The following is a 15,686-nucleotide window of genomic DNA, read 5'->3' as shown; positions in this document are numbered from 1 at the left end:
TTCACAAGCACTGCTCTCCAGCCCCCCAATACCTGCAAGGCCAGTCTGTCTGGCTATTTCCTAAAAATACAGGCCTCGCAATGGTTTGGAGAACCGTCTCTAACCCGCTTTTACCCAATAGTGGTTGGGTAGGCTCCAGCAACCCAATGATTCCGAACCAGACTACAGCCAGTTTACTGTAGAAAGTGTAAGTTGTATCTCTTGATGAAACGAGTTTACTCTGTAATGTTCCTCAAGGAAACACTGTGAGAGACAGTATGTAAAGAAGAATGTAAGAAATCACAATGTTTGATTTTTAAAGAATTTGTATAACGGAGCAGAAAATAATCATTTATCTTCAAACAAGAATTCTGTTCCTCACAGACCTGGTACTTCTTCAAAACTATCTTTTATCCTCCACTTGTTACCTGTATGCAGGGATTCATTGAAGCTTTACATAGTTTTGAGAAATAACATGTTAAACTCTACCTTAAATATAACTTTATCCCCCCAGAAGTTTCATTTAGACGTCAGGCTGCACTGAGGTGGTGGTTAGTACTTTCCCCTCACGGCTAAGGCCCTGGTTTGAATCCCAGCTGGGTTTGTTCTGTGTGAAGTTTGTTGTTTTAGTCTAGTCATGAATGTGTGTGTGCGTTTTCTACTGGAACTCTGGTTTCCTCCCACATTCCAAAAACATGCTTCATAGGTTCATTGATATCTCTATATTGCGGCTAAGTGTGAACATTTGTGTGATCCTGCGATAGACTAGTCCAGGACGTATTCCGCCTTCGTCCAACAGGCTTCAGCAGCACTGTGATTCTGAATGGAATTCTGAAAATGAATTAACAATTTACACAGCTAATCTTAGCTGGTTAACAAATTTTGATTACTGTTTTGTTTATGTGGGCGATGGTTCCAAATCAGCATCTTCTTCAAAATCTTTCAATCATCTCCACCGTAAACCTTTATTTGTTGCAGCTTACATCCAACCTGGCAACCCAGGATTCAATTACCGGTATTGATGGATCCAACAGGGTGACAACATATCAGTAAATATGCAAACAAGATGCTTTTATGGTCTTTATTCTGAAAGAAAAATGTGTGTTTTTTTGGTAGCAGTGTGAGATTTCTTTTAATGAAATAATCAGTAAAATTGGTATGTTTCTCTGCAATATCATAAAGTATGTTTTGTACATGGTGGTACCTGACCTTTGACCTACAGTAGCTGGGATGGGCCCTGTGTGACCCTGGACTAAGATGATGAAAGATTTTTATTTTTAATGAAATATTAAGTTATATCTTTCTACTAAAAGTTTGATTATGTATTTTTCCTAATCAGAAGGACAGTTCAAATACCCCTGTTTTTTAAATAAACTTTATTATACAAAACGGAAGTACACTACAGATAACAATTTTACAAAGTGAACTTCAGATATGCCAGGGGAGCATACATATTACATGCATTTTACATAAAAACATTAAGGTTTCTACAACTTTCATATAAACATACAGCTTTCTGGTTAAGACTTTTGGAGATGTTACTGATATACATTTCAATTTGTTTGATTAACACGGGGGAAAAAATAGAAGATGAAGAAAATTTACATTTATGAATATAACATTTGCCAAAATCCCCCCCCCTGTTTTCTGAAGGCGAGGCGTCTCGAGCTTGACGCACGCCGGTCACGTGACCCGCCCCCACGCCCTGATCTAAACCAATCGCGCGCCGCGGCAGCAGCCGGCTTAAACTGCTCACGGAGCGGCTTCAGCGGCTCTCCACCATGGCCGGGTCCTTGCACAGCAGCGCGGCGGAGCGCGTCGGCTACATCACCCGCCTGCAGAGCTTCAGCGCCTGCCACCGCCTGCACAGGTGAGCCGCTGCGGTCGTTTTTCAAAATAAAAGCCGACACGGTTCAACAGGTAGAACTGTTGCTTAATGCTGAAGCTAAAACGTTAGCATCCTTCCCATGGGAATTGTAGTTTAGTGTTTCATGATGCCTTCACGGACTGTCGGTATTCCAGGGAATAAAAGCTCCAGATGTGCACAGGAGAAGAACTCACTCACAGTAAAGAAAAGAAATGTCATTTAAGACAAACCAACAAACACTGACCTAAAACTCTTAGTTGATATCCACCATCACCAGTTTAACTTCCATTTCAATGCAATTTGACAAAGCAATAAACTTATTGGCCAAATTTCTACTCCAAACTAAAACATGAGGCTAGTTGGGATCCACAAATGCCAAACTATTAAATGTGATTTTAACTAGTTTTGGGCATTACCTTGATAAAGATCCACTCTGATGAAGACCATTTTTTGTGTGTATTTTTAACAAGTTCTTGTGACATTTTTCTGATGATTGAGGACACGTGCAAAAAAAAAAATTAAGCTCAAAATTAAATTTCTAATCATTTTTTATTCAAATCAATGTGACTCAGGGGAGAAAGAGCATATTTGTGAGGTAGAAAAAACACTAGACAAGCCTTAAGCTTCCTGCTCTGCTCCATGCTGATGCATCCACCTGCAGACAAATAGATCCATGAACGGCTTTGTTTTCCTCATCTGAGCTAATTTCTGAATCAAAACTGTACAGCCGGATAGCTCTGAGGTTGCTCACCATTTTTTTGAGGTAGGTTGTGGTTGTAAGGGGCTGTAAGCTAGCGGGAGAGAGCGTAAACAGAGAGCTATCAGTTATGGGTGATGGGAAGGGGGGAGAGGTTGCCCCATGCCAACAGTCCTGCTCATAACTCAGAAGTGAAATTCTAAAAAAATTCTAATGAACTACTGCCGCTCTACAGAAACTATGTCCTACAAAACAAGACAATTTTTAATTTTTTTTTGCCTTAAAACCACATAATCATAATTACAAAATCACTAGGAAGGCCTTGAAATGGATCAAAAGATAAATGAAGTTGGGTTTTAATGTGCATACTGTGGTGATGCGTACTGCTGAAAGCCGTAATATACAGATTGTTCCTTAAAGCACCAGATTAGTTTTTGTTTATGTAATGTTCTTGGTTAAAGAACTTTGATTTAAATTGAATAAATCACAATCCAGGCCGGGAAAGTGTCACATTCACTGTTTTACTTCCACCATCTTGAATCTCACACCTATTCCACAAAATCCCGCGAGACTAGGTATCTTATCAAATCACAGTGACACCTAGTGGTCAGAATATTACATCCCCCTTAAACTAAAAAAAAAATAATAATAATGCACTGCATTATCATGTAAACTTTGATAAGACTTTGTTTACCTCAAAATAATAATAATAATAACTAAACTTAGCTGCTTGTCATCCATACTAGGTAACATGAAATAATGAGAACATTTTCCTTTACCTTTGACAAATATTTAAACATCTTACATATCAAAGATTTGTTTAGGTTTAACAACTCTTCCAGACTTAGTGACATACACAGGCGGTTGATCATTTGGCAAAGTGTCCTCTGTGCTTTGGGATTCAGCAGTTGTTGGCTGATTGATCTTCGGGTCCTTCACACTGAGGTCAGGCTGCTGTACTTCTTCTGCGATCTGGACTTCTTTGCTGTCAGAGTGTCTCTCTCTCAGATGACGCCTGTTTCGTCTTAACGTTTGTCCTTCAGCAGTTGTGATGTGATAACTTCTGTTTGTATTTGCTGGTTGGGTGACTGTTGCTGATTTCCAGGAACCATCTTCTTGCTGGTAAGAAATGGGTGTACCTGCAGATAGTGGGGTGAGAGGTTTAGCACATTTGTTAAAGAATGTCTGCTGACGCTGCTGGCAAACTTCTCTCTGAAAGCGCACACTTTCCTGACCGGTAACTTGTGGCTTCAGCTGCTCAGGTGTGTTGGGAAGTATAGAACGTAGTCTGCGGCTCATGTGTAGCTGTGCTGGTGAGTGAAGGTTGTCAACTGGGGTATTTCTGTATTCAAGTAAACTTAGATATGAGTCTTTTCCTTCTGCTCTTGCTTTGTCCAATATGCGTTTTGCAGTTTGGACTGTCTTTTCTGCAAGTCCGTTGCTCTGTGGATAGTGGGGGCTGGTCGTGGTGTGTGTGAATCCCCATGACTCTGCAAATTGACTAAATTCTTTTGATCTGTAGCATGGTCCATTGTCACTTATGACGATTTCTGGAATTCCGTGTCTTGCCATTGCTGCTTTGAGTTTGGCAATTACAGCTGCTGAGGTACAACTGTAAAGTCTTTCTAACTCAAAATACCTGCTTAAATAGTCAACTATGACAATGTAGTCTCTTGAGTTCCAACTAAACAAGTCAGTCCCTATCACTTGCCATGGTCTTTCAGGTATAGCATGTGACATTAAAGGTTCTCTGGGGTTTGAGCTGCGGCGCTCTTGGCATATGTGACATGTCATAACTGCTTCTTCGATTTGTTTACCCATTTGGGGCCAAAACAAAATGTCTCTTGCTCTGCTTTTGCTCTTTTCGATTCCCATGTGACTTGAATGGATACGATCAATCATGGCTTTTCTCAGTGCCTGTGGAATTATTATTTTCTCGCCTTTAAATAAAATTACATCAAACTCACAGATCTCATCTCTGTAGTTCCAGTATTCCTGAATGTTGTGTGGGCATGATGATCTTGTTTCTGGCCAGCCATCAAGGATAATCTTTTTTAAAGTGGTGAGCTGTGGATCCTTGGAAGTGACCTCTTTGATTTCCGTTAGTCTTTTGACACTGACTGCAACGTTGCTCATGACTGCATGCACCTGGGCTTCCATTCCCTCGTTTAATGTTTGGTCCTCATATGGAATGGCTTTGCGAGACAACGTATCGGCGACTGGTATGTCTTTTCCAGGTAGGTGGGTTATGCCGATGTCATATCTCTGGAGCTGTAAAATCATTCTCTGTAGCCGTGGTGGAGCAACAGCGAGGGGTTTCTTTATGATTGACTCCAAGGGCTTGTGGTCTGACTCTACAACGACTTTCCTTCCATAAATGTACTCATGAAAACGCTTGCAGCCGAAAAGCACTGCATATAATTCTTTTTCGATCTGCGCATAGTTTTGTTCTGTCTTGTTGAGAGATTTTGACGCGTAGGCAACTGGTTTGCCCTCCTGGAGCATAACTGCACCTAGTCCACTTTTAGAAGCATCAACTTGGAGACGTAACTCTTTCTGGGGGTCGAAATAAGCTAGAACTGGACCTGGCTCCTGTGTTATCAGGTCTTTCATCCGCTGAAATGCTCTGTCTTGAGCTGCATCCCATTTAAAATCATTGTCCTCTTTCAGCAGTAGTCGCAGTGGTGCATTGACTTCTGAAAGATGTGGTGCAAACCTGGCCAGATATGTGAACATACCGAGAACTGTTTCCAACTCTGTCTTGTTCTGCGGTGCTTGCATTTCTTGAACTGCTTTTATTTTCTGTGGGTCCGGTTTTAAACCTTCGTGTGATAATGTGTGTCCGAAGTAGCTTACCTCCTGCACAGAGATGCGGCATTTGTCAGGATTAAGCTTCACACCTCTTTCTCTTGTGCGCTGCAACATTGCTCTGAGGTTGCGATCGTGTTCCTGCTTGGTTTTGCCAAAAACCAGAACGTCGTCCACTATGGCAGCGACACCGTCAAGACCCTCGTAAGTCTCATCCACACGCCTCTGGAACTCATCCTGCGCTGAGATGATGCCAAATGGTAGCCTGAGGAAGCGGTATCTACCAAACACAGTGTTAAATGTGGTTAACAGAGAAGATTCATGACTTAGTTTGATGTTCCAGTAGCCTGATCTGGCATCTAACACACTGAAATATTTTGCTCCTGCAAGCTTTGCTGTGACGTCCTCAAGTGTGGGAAGTGGGTAATAAGGTCTCTGAATTGCCTTGTTTAGTGGTCTGGGGTCTAGACAGACTCTGAGGTTTCCTGATTTTGGTTTTTCGACAACAACAAGTGCATTCACCCACGCTGTTGGTTCAGTGACTTTGCAAATGATGCCATTCTTCTCCATGCTTTCGAGCTCTTCTTTAAGTTTACTCCGCAGAGCAAAAGGTATTCTGCGGGGAGGACACACAACTGGTGTTACTTCTGCATCAACATGAATATTGCATTCCCCTGGAAACACTCCTATGCCCTGAAACACATCTTTAAACTCCTCCAAGATGTTCTGCGAACCTGTGTCGATCTTTTTCCTTTGTTACTGTCATCACTATTTTAATCAGGTTTAAGTCTCTGCAGGCTTTCATTGCCAAAACTGGTGGTGAATTTGTGTCAACAACATGGAAATCCAACATCAGTGATTGGTCCTTGTGTTTACATCTTAATTTGCATGTACCATCCACATTTAGGGAGTGTCCACCGTAGTCTGTGGTTTGCCGGTCGCAACATGACATTATGAAATAATGTTTGAAAAAGGTTTGCTGGAATTGTGTTAGCTTGTGCCCCAGTATCTACTTTAAATCTAACTTTGCGAGATGGTGAGCCAAGCTCCAAATCTGCGTAGGCTTGTTCATTACTTTGGCCTTCATTTTCGATTGTTATGCTGTCAATGTACAGTCCTGTCTCTTCATCACTTGACTGATGACTGTTCTTGCTTTCTCCCACTGAATGTAACATCTTGTGGCGAGGTTTATGCTGGAAAGGAATTTTCGATCTGCAGGCCTTTGCAAAATGATTAAACTTTTTGCACTTTATGCATTGCTTTCCTTTCGCTGGGCACGTGTCTTTTTGGCTGTGTTGCCGTGCACACTGGCTGCATATCTTGTAGGCACCTGTCTCATCTTTATGCCTTACAGCATTCTGTGGTGTAGCAGATCTGTACTGCTTTCTGGAGACTGCATGAAGCGTGTCCTGGTGACTGTGCTCTTTGGCGCTTCCCATTGTCTTTAACTGCTGCTTTGCAAGGTCATGGGATCGTGCTATGTCGATAGCTTTGTCCAAAGTAAGCTCCGCCCCTTGGTTGAGAAGCTTTTCGCGCACAGAAGGAGAGTTTGTGCCAAAAACGATGCGATCACGAACCATTTCATCACTGTTAGGGTAGCCACAGTCCTTAACTAATAACTTCAATTCGGTGACAAACTGCTCAAAAGTCTCATGTTCACCCTGCATCTGTTGGTGGAACTTGTACCTGGCGTATATAGGGTTAGCCTTCGGTGTGATATATTCAGTGTACTTGTCATAGTACGTCTGTAGCTTTTTAGCTTCATCTGCTGTTAGGTTCCACGTGTTATAAACATCACGTCCTTTTTCTCCAACCCATAATAGTAGATAGCTGCACTTATCTGCCTCATCCTTTTCACGCAGAGGTCCGGTGAACATCAGCTCTGCATGCTGTCGGAATTTCCTCCACGCTTCTGGAAGGTTCGAGCAATCCCAGTCCATCCTCGGGATAGGAACGCCGTAGGACTCCATTTGTAGACAGGGTTGACAGAAAATCCGCTATTCTGACACCATGTAATGTTCTTGGTTAAAGAACTTTGATTTAAATTGAATAAATCACAATCCAGGCCGGGAAACTGTCACATTCACTGTTTTACTTCCACCATCTTGAATCTCACACCTATTCCACAAAATCCCGCGAGACTAGGTATCTTATCAAATCACAGTGACACCTAGTGGTCGGAATATTACAGTTTACATGTTCAAGCTATCATATGATTAAACTGAATCTAAACCCAAGAATCTGCCTCTTACTGTTTGAATCTGTTCCAGCGTTCACCTGAGCGACGAGGAGAACGCAAAGGTTTATGGGAAGTGCAACAACCCCAACGGTCATGGACACAACTACACAGGTCATTGTGGTTTCCTGTAAGCATGATGGATGTAAAGTCATGAGTCTGCTCACTGTGGTGTGCTTTCTTTCACAGTGGAGGTCACCGTCCGGGGAAAGGTGAGCATGTTGGAATAACACACAAGAGACCAATGAAACCCTGTTTCTGATTGACATCAAACCTGTTTCAGATTGACCGCGTGACCGGGATGGTCATGAACCTTACAGACCTGAAGAGGTGCATCGAGGTGACTCCATCTTTACCTGGCCGTCTTAAAATGTTCTTTTTAAAAGAACAAACTTCTTTTTAAGGAACTTTTTTTTGCCTGTTTCCACCTACAGGAGGTCATCATGATTCCTCTGGACCATAAAAACCTGGACAAGGACGTTCCTTACTTTGCCACTGTTGTGAGGTATGAAACTTTCCAAACTTTTTTAAACATCTTCTTTTATTTTCTTAGTAAGATTTCTTTGTCTTTGTGCTCCCGGATTCTCAGCACCACAGAAAACCTGGCTGTTTACATTTGGGACAACATGGTGAAGGTCCTTCCCCCCGGTCAGCTCTATGAGATCAAGATTCATGAGACGGATAAGAACATCGTCGTCTATCGGGGAGAGTAAACTCTGCTTTCGCCGCCGCAGAAGTGCTTCGGATCTGTTTGCTGACTCATCCCGGCTGCTAACTCGGGCAAAAAAAAAAAATCCTTTTTTAAAATTATTTTTTTTGAGATCCACATCATTTACATTCCAATAATTGTGACACAAACCCAATGTTTTATTTAGTAATTCTGCAAATACAGAAAATGAACTCTGTGTTTACATCAGTACTGAGGCAGGGGGCGCTGTGACTCACAGACAGAGTTCCTGCCTCTGTAGGTTTCCAAGATGGAAAACAATAAAGTATTTATTGATTCTGCATCTTCCTGTCAGTTTGCGGGACTCCATGATTGAGAACAGTTCGGTCCGGTGCTCATTTCTCTGATTTTTTTTTTTGTGTTCACAAATATTTACAAGTCTACAAAGACTTGTAGCCCAATCCAGGTCCTTTTTTTGGAGCGATCCGCAGAGGTAGTAGGGCTGCTATTGGTTCTTGTTTTAGACTGTTTCCCTCAAAGAGCTTTCTTTCACTGTCGATGACCTTTGTCTCCCTGTGACCAAAAGCCTCTGCTGAACATTGGATGAATGTAATTTTCTCTGGGCTCATCCCAGTCCTCTGTAATAGCGCTGCTTTTGAGTGCTGTTGAGCTTAAATGACCTGTTGAGCTCTCAAGCTTTTTCTGTCTTGTTCAGACGCCAATAGTTTCCATTTCTTTCTTTAAACCTGTCATTTCCGTTAATAAAAATGCTGTGATGTTGTGCTTCTGTAGTGTTCTTCAGTAGTCTTGATGCTTTTTTTCTGTGAAACTTGACAGTGCAGTTCTCATTTCTGCTTCTTTTGCTGTATTTGCTAATATGCTTCACTGTTAAAAAAAATGTAAAAGTGCGAAATCTACCTTCACATTCTTGTTAATTTAGAAAAAAATCAGGTTTTCTTATTGGAAAAAAGCTCGAGTCTTTATTTTTTTGTTTTGTATGTGTGGATAAAATATCGGTTACTGATGAAGTTCATTGATCATCTGATCATCTCCAGATATTGGACAGAAACGTGTGTTGGCGCTAATAGGTCACTAGGGGGCGCAGCTTCATTTCAAATCAAACTTCCCCAGCTTGGTTAACATTCAGGATCAGAAATTTTCACTGGTGTTTGTTTTTTATTCATACAAACAAGACAGTTTGTTTTAAAAATGAAATTGAAAACTCTTTAAATGTTTATTTTGTGCATAATTCAAATTACACAATGATCCCTAAAAAGCTGGGTGCACTTGTTGGTAAATGAGAGTTAAAAGATGGCAAGGTACAAAAAATAGCATATTCAAAAAAATAAAAACAAAAACCTGTAGTTATTGTTAAACTAGATTAAACCAATTTCAGCTGATCTGGGTGTATACATCTATTTAAAAAAATCTGTTCTTGATTTTATTAAGCAAGAATAATAGAAATCCGTCTTTTCAACCAATTTTTTAAGCAAACAAAAACTACATAAGTCTTGTTTGAATGAATAAACAAACTGAATGAATAAAATTCTAGTAGCAGCAGATTACTGCAAATATACGATCGACAACAACGCAGATAAATTATAAAAGAAAACAGAAATGATGATTTTGAATACAAAACTACCCTTTTAATATTCTTTATTATTCCTAGACCACAGTTCCTCCATCCATCCATGTGTTTCCCAAACCAAATTAATCCTTTTCAGGGTTACTGGGTTGCTGGAGCCTATGTCAGCCACTACGGTTTGCCAGTCTTATAATCTAATGGTTTGCCTTTTGACAGGACCAATACCAGCAATAGTCTCCCCCCAGGGGCAGCTGTTGAACCTGAAGTTGGTTTAGTCCGCTTCAGTCTCTGATCTCCTTGAAGTATGAAAGCAATCCAAATGAAGGTGTGAAATGGATCCTGCATCCTCCACCTATTTAAACAGCTCCAGGTGTTTGCTGACCCCCCCCCCCCCCCCCACACACACACACCTCACTGTTTTAGCCTGTAGAGCAGAACATGCCGCACACATGCTCGACAACAGTAGCCTCTCTGTCTGAACCAGAGTTTTTAATCCGTTTGTCAGAATTCAGCTTAAGCCTTTAATTAATCAAATTCCCCAAATGTGTGTCATCCAGGGGGTGGAGGTGGGGGTTGGATGCTGCGAACACACCACAGCAGGCAAAGTCACACAAAAAATAAACACAGGTTCCAGCGGTGAGGTCATGCACTTCATATAAAGCCCAATTTCACAGGGACCAGTGATGGAAGGCAACTGGATCACGTCAACAGGTGGTTATTATCTTACCGCATTGTGGAACTCTGTTTTCTCTTTAGTCTGTAATCCAAAACTCTATTTGCTGTTGGAAGAGCAGTTCAAGAGTTTCTATTCCTGAAATAACATCTAAGCAAACGTGAGCACAGATATGACAGGGCATCACAGGAAAACATTTTTTCTGTGGCTTATCTTATCTTATCTTATCTTATCTTATCTTATCTTATCTTATCTTATCTTATCTTATCTTATCTTATCCTATCTCATCTTATATCAAATCTTCTCAGATCCAGAGGAATCAAACCACAAAATAATGATTGTGATCAAAAATTCGAGCTCCTTCTTCAGGAAAGTTGTTTTAAAGCCAGAATTACACAATAGTTCCATCAAATGTTATTTTTTCTGTCACCTTTTCATCTTTTCATCAAAGCAACAGTTTAAATGTTGAAATTAAAGGAGGAGTAGCAGTTAGTGCAGTAAAATGATAGAAAATTACTTAGTAAGGCTTTTTAGACCTGATTGGACACAGGCATTCAACAACCCTCCGCCATCGTCTTTTGTCCTTGGTGATCATTTCCACCTCCCTCCAGGGACGGTGAGTCTCTTCTCCACCTGTTTCTCTGTCTTCCTCTTTCTCTCCTACTCTGAGGATTTCAGGTCAGGACCTGACGGGTGATGCTGGTTTTCCTCGGGGTGGGGCCGATCCAACCTCGTCTTTTCCATCTCATTTCTTTCTCCACTGGCGTGTGGCTTGTTCTTTGTTACAGCTCTTGGACCATTTCCGGCCAGTAGACCTTGGGGATTCTACTCAGACAGGAATTACTCAACGTCTGTGATCTCTTGATGGTGGTTTGTGTTGTTCTCCATGTTTTAGTTCCGTACAGCAGGGCAGCTTTGATGTTTGAGTTGAACAGGCGAATCTTGGTACGCATCCAGATGTTGGATGCAGGTTTTTATGTCCATGTCCGTTCCTCTCTGTTGGTTCACCGCACTGCCTAGATTCAGAAGGCCTCCCTTTCTTCAAGGTAGTTGTCTCCATGCTCCATTGATTCTGTCCTGGTAGAGTTGATCTTCTGGATCTTAGTGTCCTGCTGGTGGCCAATTTCAAAGATTATAAAACATAATGACTAAAAAAAGATTGAAAAAAAAGATAAATTACTTTTTTTTGTCATTCTCAATGTAAGAAAAACTAAAGGGACGACGTGTGTTCAGGTAACGTTAAATTGACTTTGACGTTCACACCGTGTTTCTTGAGCAAAAGGTCAAATTCTTGAGCTCTGAACACATGCATGTATCCGCTCAACAAAACAGAACTGTCATCCTAACCCTGAGTTTCCACTGTCAGTTTTATTAAAAACGTCAACGATCTGTTGCTTTAATACCTGCAAGATAAAACCAGGTAAATTATCCTCTGCTTTGATTTTATTTTCCCCCTCTGTTGCAAGGTAAACTCATCATTTTGTGCGTGATTTCCTACCGCCTTCAGCCAGGAGTCTTTAGTGAGCTGTGGGCTGACTGACACATTGACACATTCAGGAAAAAATGGCAGAGGAATTAAGCCCTGTGGGAGGGGAAAGGAGCACCTTATTATGAGACTTATCCATCTTAAAACCTGCTTTCTTCCACATGAATACCAGTTGGCAATTTTTACAGGGATTTTCCCTGGTTACATAATTTCTTTTTGGACCAGAGCACATTATAAAAACAAAAACAAAGCTTTCAAACAAAGCAGCCATATTTTACCAAAAAAACACCTGAACACAGCAATGAACCAACGCCCCCCCCCAATACATTAAAATAAATAAAGAGGTGCCCAACGTAAAGAACCAGCCATCAGTGGCGTGCTGCACAAAACATTAACAGGAATTTAATAGACTACTAAAGTCTCAAGATCAACTGCCCTTACGGCTAGAAACGATCTGTCTGCAGGTGAAAAAAATGGGCAAACGTGTACAGGTCACACAAGGTCGTAGACCACTAAGTGAGCACATAGAGGAAAATTGTTTGTGTGCAATTTTTTCTTCATACAAGTTGTGGGCGATAGGTTGTAGCAAACACTTGTACAACACACAAGGGTAAGTAAGGGGGAAGTAGGGGAGACGTAGGCGTGTCGTACCGTTTTTTTCCCTCCACCAAATCCTGTGGACTTTGCAAGGAGCCCTTGAGTGATGTTTACGTGATAAATGCGGGCTCCGCATGAAGCCTGATTGTTATAAATTAGAAAATCAGTGCGTGGTTTGTGTGGACGTCCTACAGGAACTTACAGTACGTATCATGTGTCCACTTCATGTGTACGGTATTTGTGTGCAGTCAGTGCTCACACCTCATTAATGATTAAAGTGTGGAGAGAGATCACCGATGGACAGCATCACCTGTATGTCACAATTGCGTGCAACTTACGTTATCCCTACAAATAGTTCACATTACACTTACTGCATGCACACAGCGGTATGTTTAGTTTTCATGACGTCTCTTAAGGTGGTCGTACGAGCCTGAAGGGAACTGTAAGACACACCTCCTCTACGACTTTCCATCGGTAAGGACAACCCAAACGCTCACAGCATCCATACAGGTCATGTGACTAAAGCTCAAGGAAAGCTACAGTTCTCTATGACCACCATGAGGGACGACATGAAAATGGATCGTACCCTTGCGGGCATGCCGTAAGTGTGTTTGGAAGTATTTGGAAGATTGATGCGAGTTGCACACTATAAGGACATATGCGTGATGCTGTCCAACGATGTTCTTACTCCACACTTTAATCATGAAGGAGATGCTAGCACTGGATCGTTACTGACACACAAATGCTGCACAGAGAGGTAGACACATGATACAAAGGTGCCTGTGGGAAGTCCACACAAACTACAATCGGATTTTCCAATTTCGAAGAGTCAGGCTTCACACGAGGCGTGCACACCTATCACGTGAACAGCCATGTCCTCGATGTGTGCTGTTTAACCTTCAATCTCTCAGAGCTCTTCCTGGTCCAAACCCTTCTGCAGGTTTTGGACATAATCCACTGACAAAGCCTCTTGCAAATGCTCTGCTTAAGACCACTTTCTCCATTGTGCCGCCTCTTGTGTGACTTAGAAAAAGACAGTTATAGATAACCTATCACAGGGAAGCCCTACAGAAGCTATCTAAACACACAATGATGTTTCAAGAGGAACCATTGACCAAAAGTCTGCAGTCTGTGATCACACTGTCATCTACCTTACCAACCAAACAATGGTGGTTCATTTGCTCTGAGTTTGTTCACTCCCTCAGTGAACTCCCACACACAGGCAGCGCTCAGGGTTTTGAATGACCTCTTTGTGACTTGGCTGTGGCTTACCTGCCACAAAGACTTGCTGCTCCACGAGTCTTCTTGCATTCAGGACAATGATAACAGGTTTTGAAACTCAAGTGTCTGTGCAGGCAGCTTTTTTAATGAGGCACACTTTAACAACAAGACAACAAAGCATAGATTACTGAGCCAGTCAGTTGACTTTTAGCAGTTGGTTTTAAATTTGTCTGAAAGTCCTACTTTACACAGCGGCCCAGTCTAAGTACTGTTAGATTTGATGCACACAAGCATCATTTATCCACTGTCCTTTTGTGAAAAGCTCAGCTGGACTCTGGTGAGGACCAAATAGATGAGCTGTGGTCTGCTGAAGGGCAAGAGTCATAGTTTTAAGCCACAGACACTTGTGACACAGTTAAGAATGTGCTACATGCAGGTTCTTGCACACGAGTATAGCCCATGGAGTTCACACAGGGAGGAGCTTCTTCTTTTTCTTTTTTACCGTTAAGTGGCGCATGTACGCCACCTACAGTTGATTTTTGGTGAATGATTTGGTGAATGATTTCAGAATGATTTAGTATCATATAATTCTGGCCAGGTACAAACAACAATTATTAATTTCTCCTCCATGATCAATTTTCAAAAACATTTGGTGAATTTAAAGGGCCACCTATATGTCACTAACAAATCCAAGTCCCTGATTGGTCAAAGTTTGACCTGGTTTGATTTGCAACTCACTCATTGGCCACAAATTTTGTATGTACAGCCTAAAAGTGTATGTAGCTATGAGTGAACGTGAGTGTGAGTGGCACGACCGTTTATATGGACTTTTCATTAAAATTGGTTGTTTGAATGCGCAACAAAAAGGGAATTCAAAACAAAAAGGGGCATTCATTGAAAAGTTTCCAAATGTCTGAGCGAACCGTAATGATCAGCTTTACTTGCAAATCATTTTCCAGCGGCTTGATCCTCTTCTGTTTTTGTTTGTTTTTGCAGAACGCTCAGAAAGCAAAACGAATAGAATGAAGGTGTCCCATTTGTTAGCATTGTCGTTTGAGGAACATGGGTCAATCCAACTATGAAAGCAGCCTAACACTCTTAGTTTCCCCAACTGTAATCTGACAGTAATAAAAACCAGGCATTTATTTAATTTTATGCTGTTGCTTTTTTTTGTGCAATTTTTCAAATGACCAAAGTTAAAAAAGAAACCAAATTGTCAGTTTTTACCCCAATGTTGAAATGTTGTTAAAATATAAAATTAATCAAAAAGGGAAACTATGTTAAAACATATCAGTTATGAAAATGGCTCTATGGAGTACTAGAAGAAAGACTGTTGATCCAGTATTAAAGCAGGATTAAGACCCCCAGGGGCCCCAGGGACTCAAACTTGGGGTTTCCCTCCTCACCCAATTCAGACTTTTACACTTTCTCTTTGAAATCATTTGAATAATAGTAAATGAAGCTGGTAAACAAACAATACACTTATACCACCTTAAAAAATAGAGAAAGCAAAACAACATAGAAACAGGAACTCGGGTAAAGCCACCTTAAAATGGACACATTTAAAACTGTTTCGATGGTAATTAACAACCCAAATTGAGCATCTTTTTACACCTATAAAGACAGAATGCATCATCTTAGTTGAAATCTCAGAAAATACATATATGTGTAACCCTTGTGCTATCCTAGGCACTTAAACATTGGGAGTGGGGTCATCTAGACCCACTAAACAGTGCGCTGAACCTTTTTTCTTCAATGATTTGTGATCTTGGTTTCCATGGATTACATGAGATCTTTCCACCTTTATCCATCTTTGTCATGGTGGGGAGAACACGTCATTGTAAGGATCGGGTCATCTGGACCCCATAGG

General features: G+C 41.3%; 1 protein-coding gene across 1 annotated transcript; it reads left to right on the top strand.

Moving 5' to 3' along the window:
* The first annotated feature begins 1,691 nt into the window (after positions 1 to 1,691).
* On the top strand, positions 1,692 to 9,037 carry pts (6-pyruvoyltetrahydropterin synthase). The gene is made up of 6 exons (XM_004080672.3): positions 1,692 to 1,849; positions 7,622 to 7,701; positions 7,777 to 7,799; positions 7,871 to 7,927; positions 8,022 to 8,092; positions 8,177 to 9,037. The coding sequence occupies exons 1-6, from the start codon at positions 1,761 to 1,763 to the stop codon at positions 8,298 to 8,300; spliced, it is 444 nt and encodes a 147-aa protein (XP_004080720.1). The 5' UTR covers positions 1,692 to 1,760; the 3' UTR covers positions 8,301 to 9,037.
* The last annotated feature ends 6,649 nt before the right edge of the window (positions 9,038 to 15,686 follow it).

The sequence above is a fragment of the Oryzias latipes genome, chromosome 19 (genome assembly GCF_002234675.1).
Source record: "Oryzias latipes chromosome 19, ASM223467v1".
NCBI lineage: Eukaryota > Metazoa > Chordata > Actinopteri > Beloniformes > Adrianichthyidae > Oryzias > Oryzias latipes.
The sequence above is the reverse complement of the archived record's forward strand: the minus strand, read 5'-3'. Positions and strand labels throughout refer to the sequence as shown.

Excerpts from the sequence above, each read along its gene's own strand:
- pts (XM_004080672.3), top strand. The coding sequence starts at position 1,761 with ATGGCCGGGTCCTTGCACAGCAGCGCGGCGGAGCGCGTCGGCTACATC. Across the intron at positions 1,850-7,621 it reads GCCTGCCACCGCCTGCACAG|CGTTCACCTGAGCGACGAGG; the intron begins GTGAGCCGCTGC and ends AATCTGTTCCAG. Across the intron at positions 7,702-7,776 it reads TCATGGACACAACTACACAG|TGGAGGTCACCGTCCGGGGA; the intron begins GTCATTGTGGTT and ends TTTCTTTCACAG.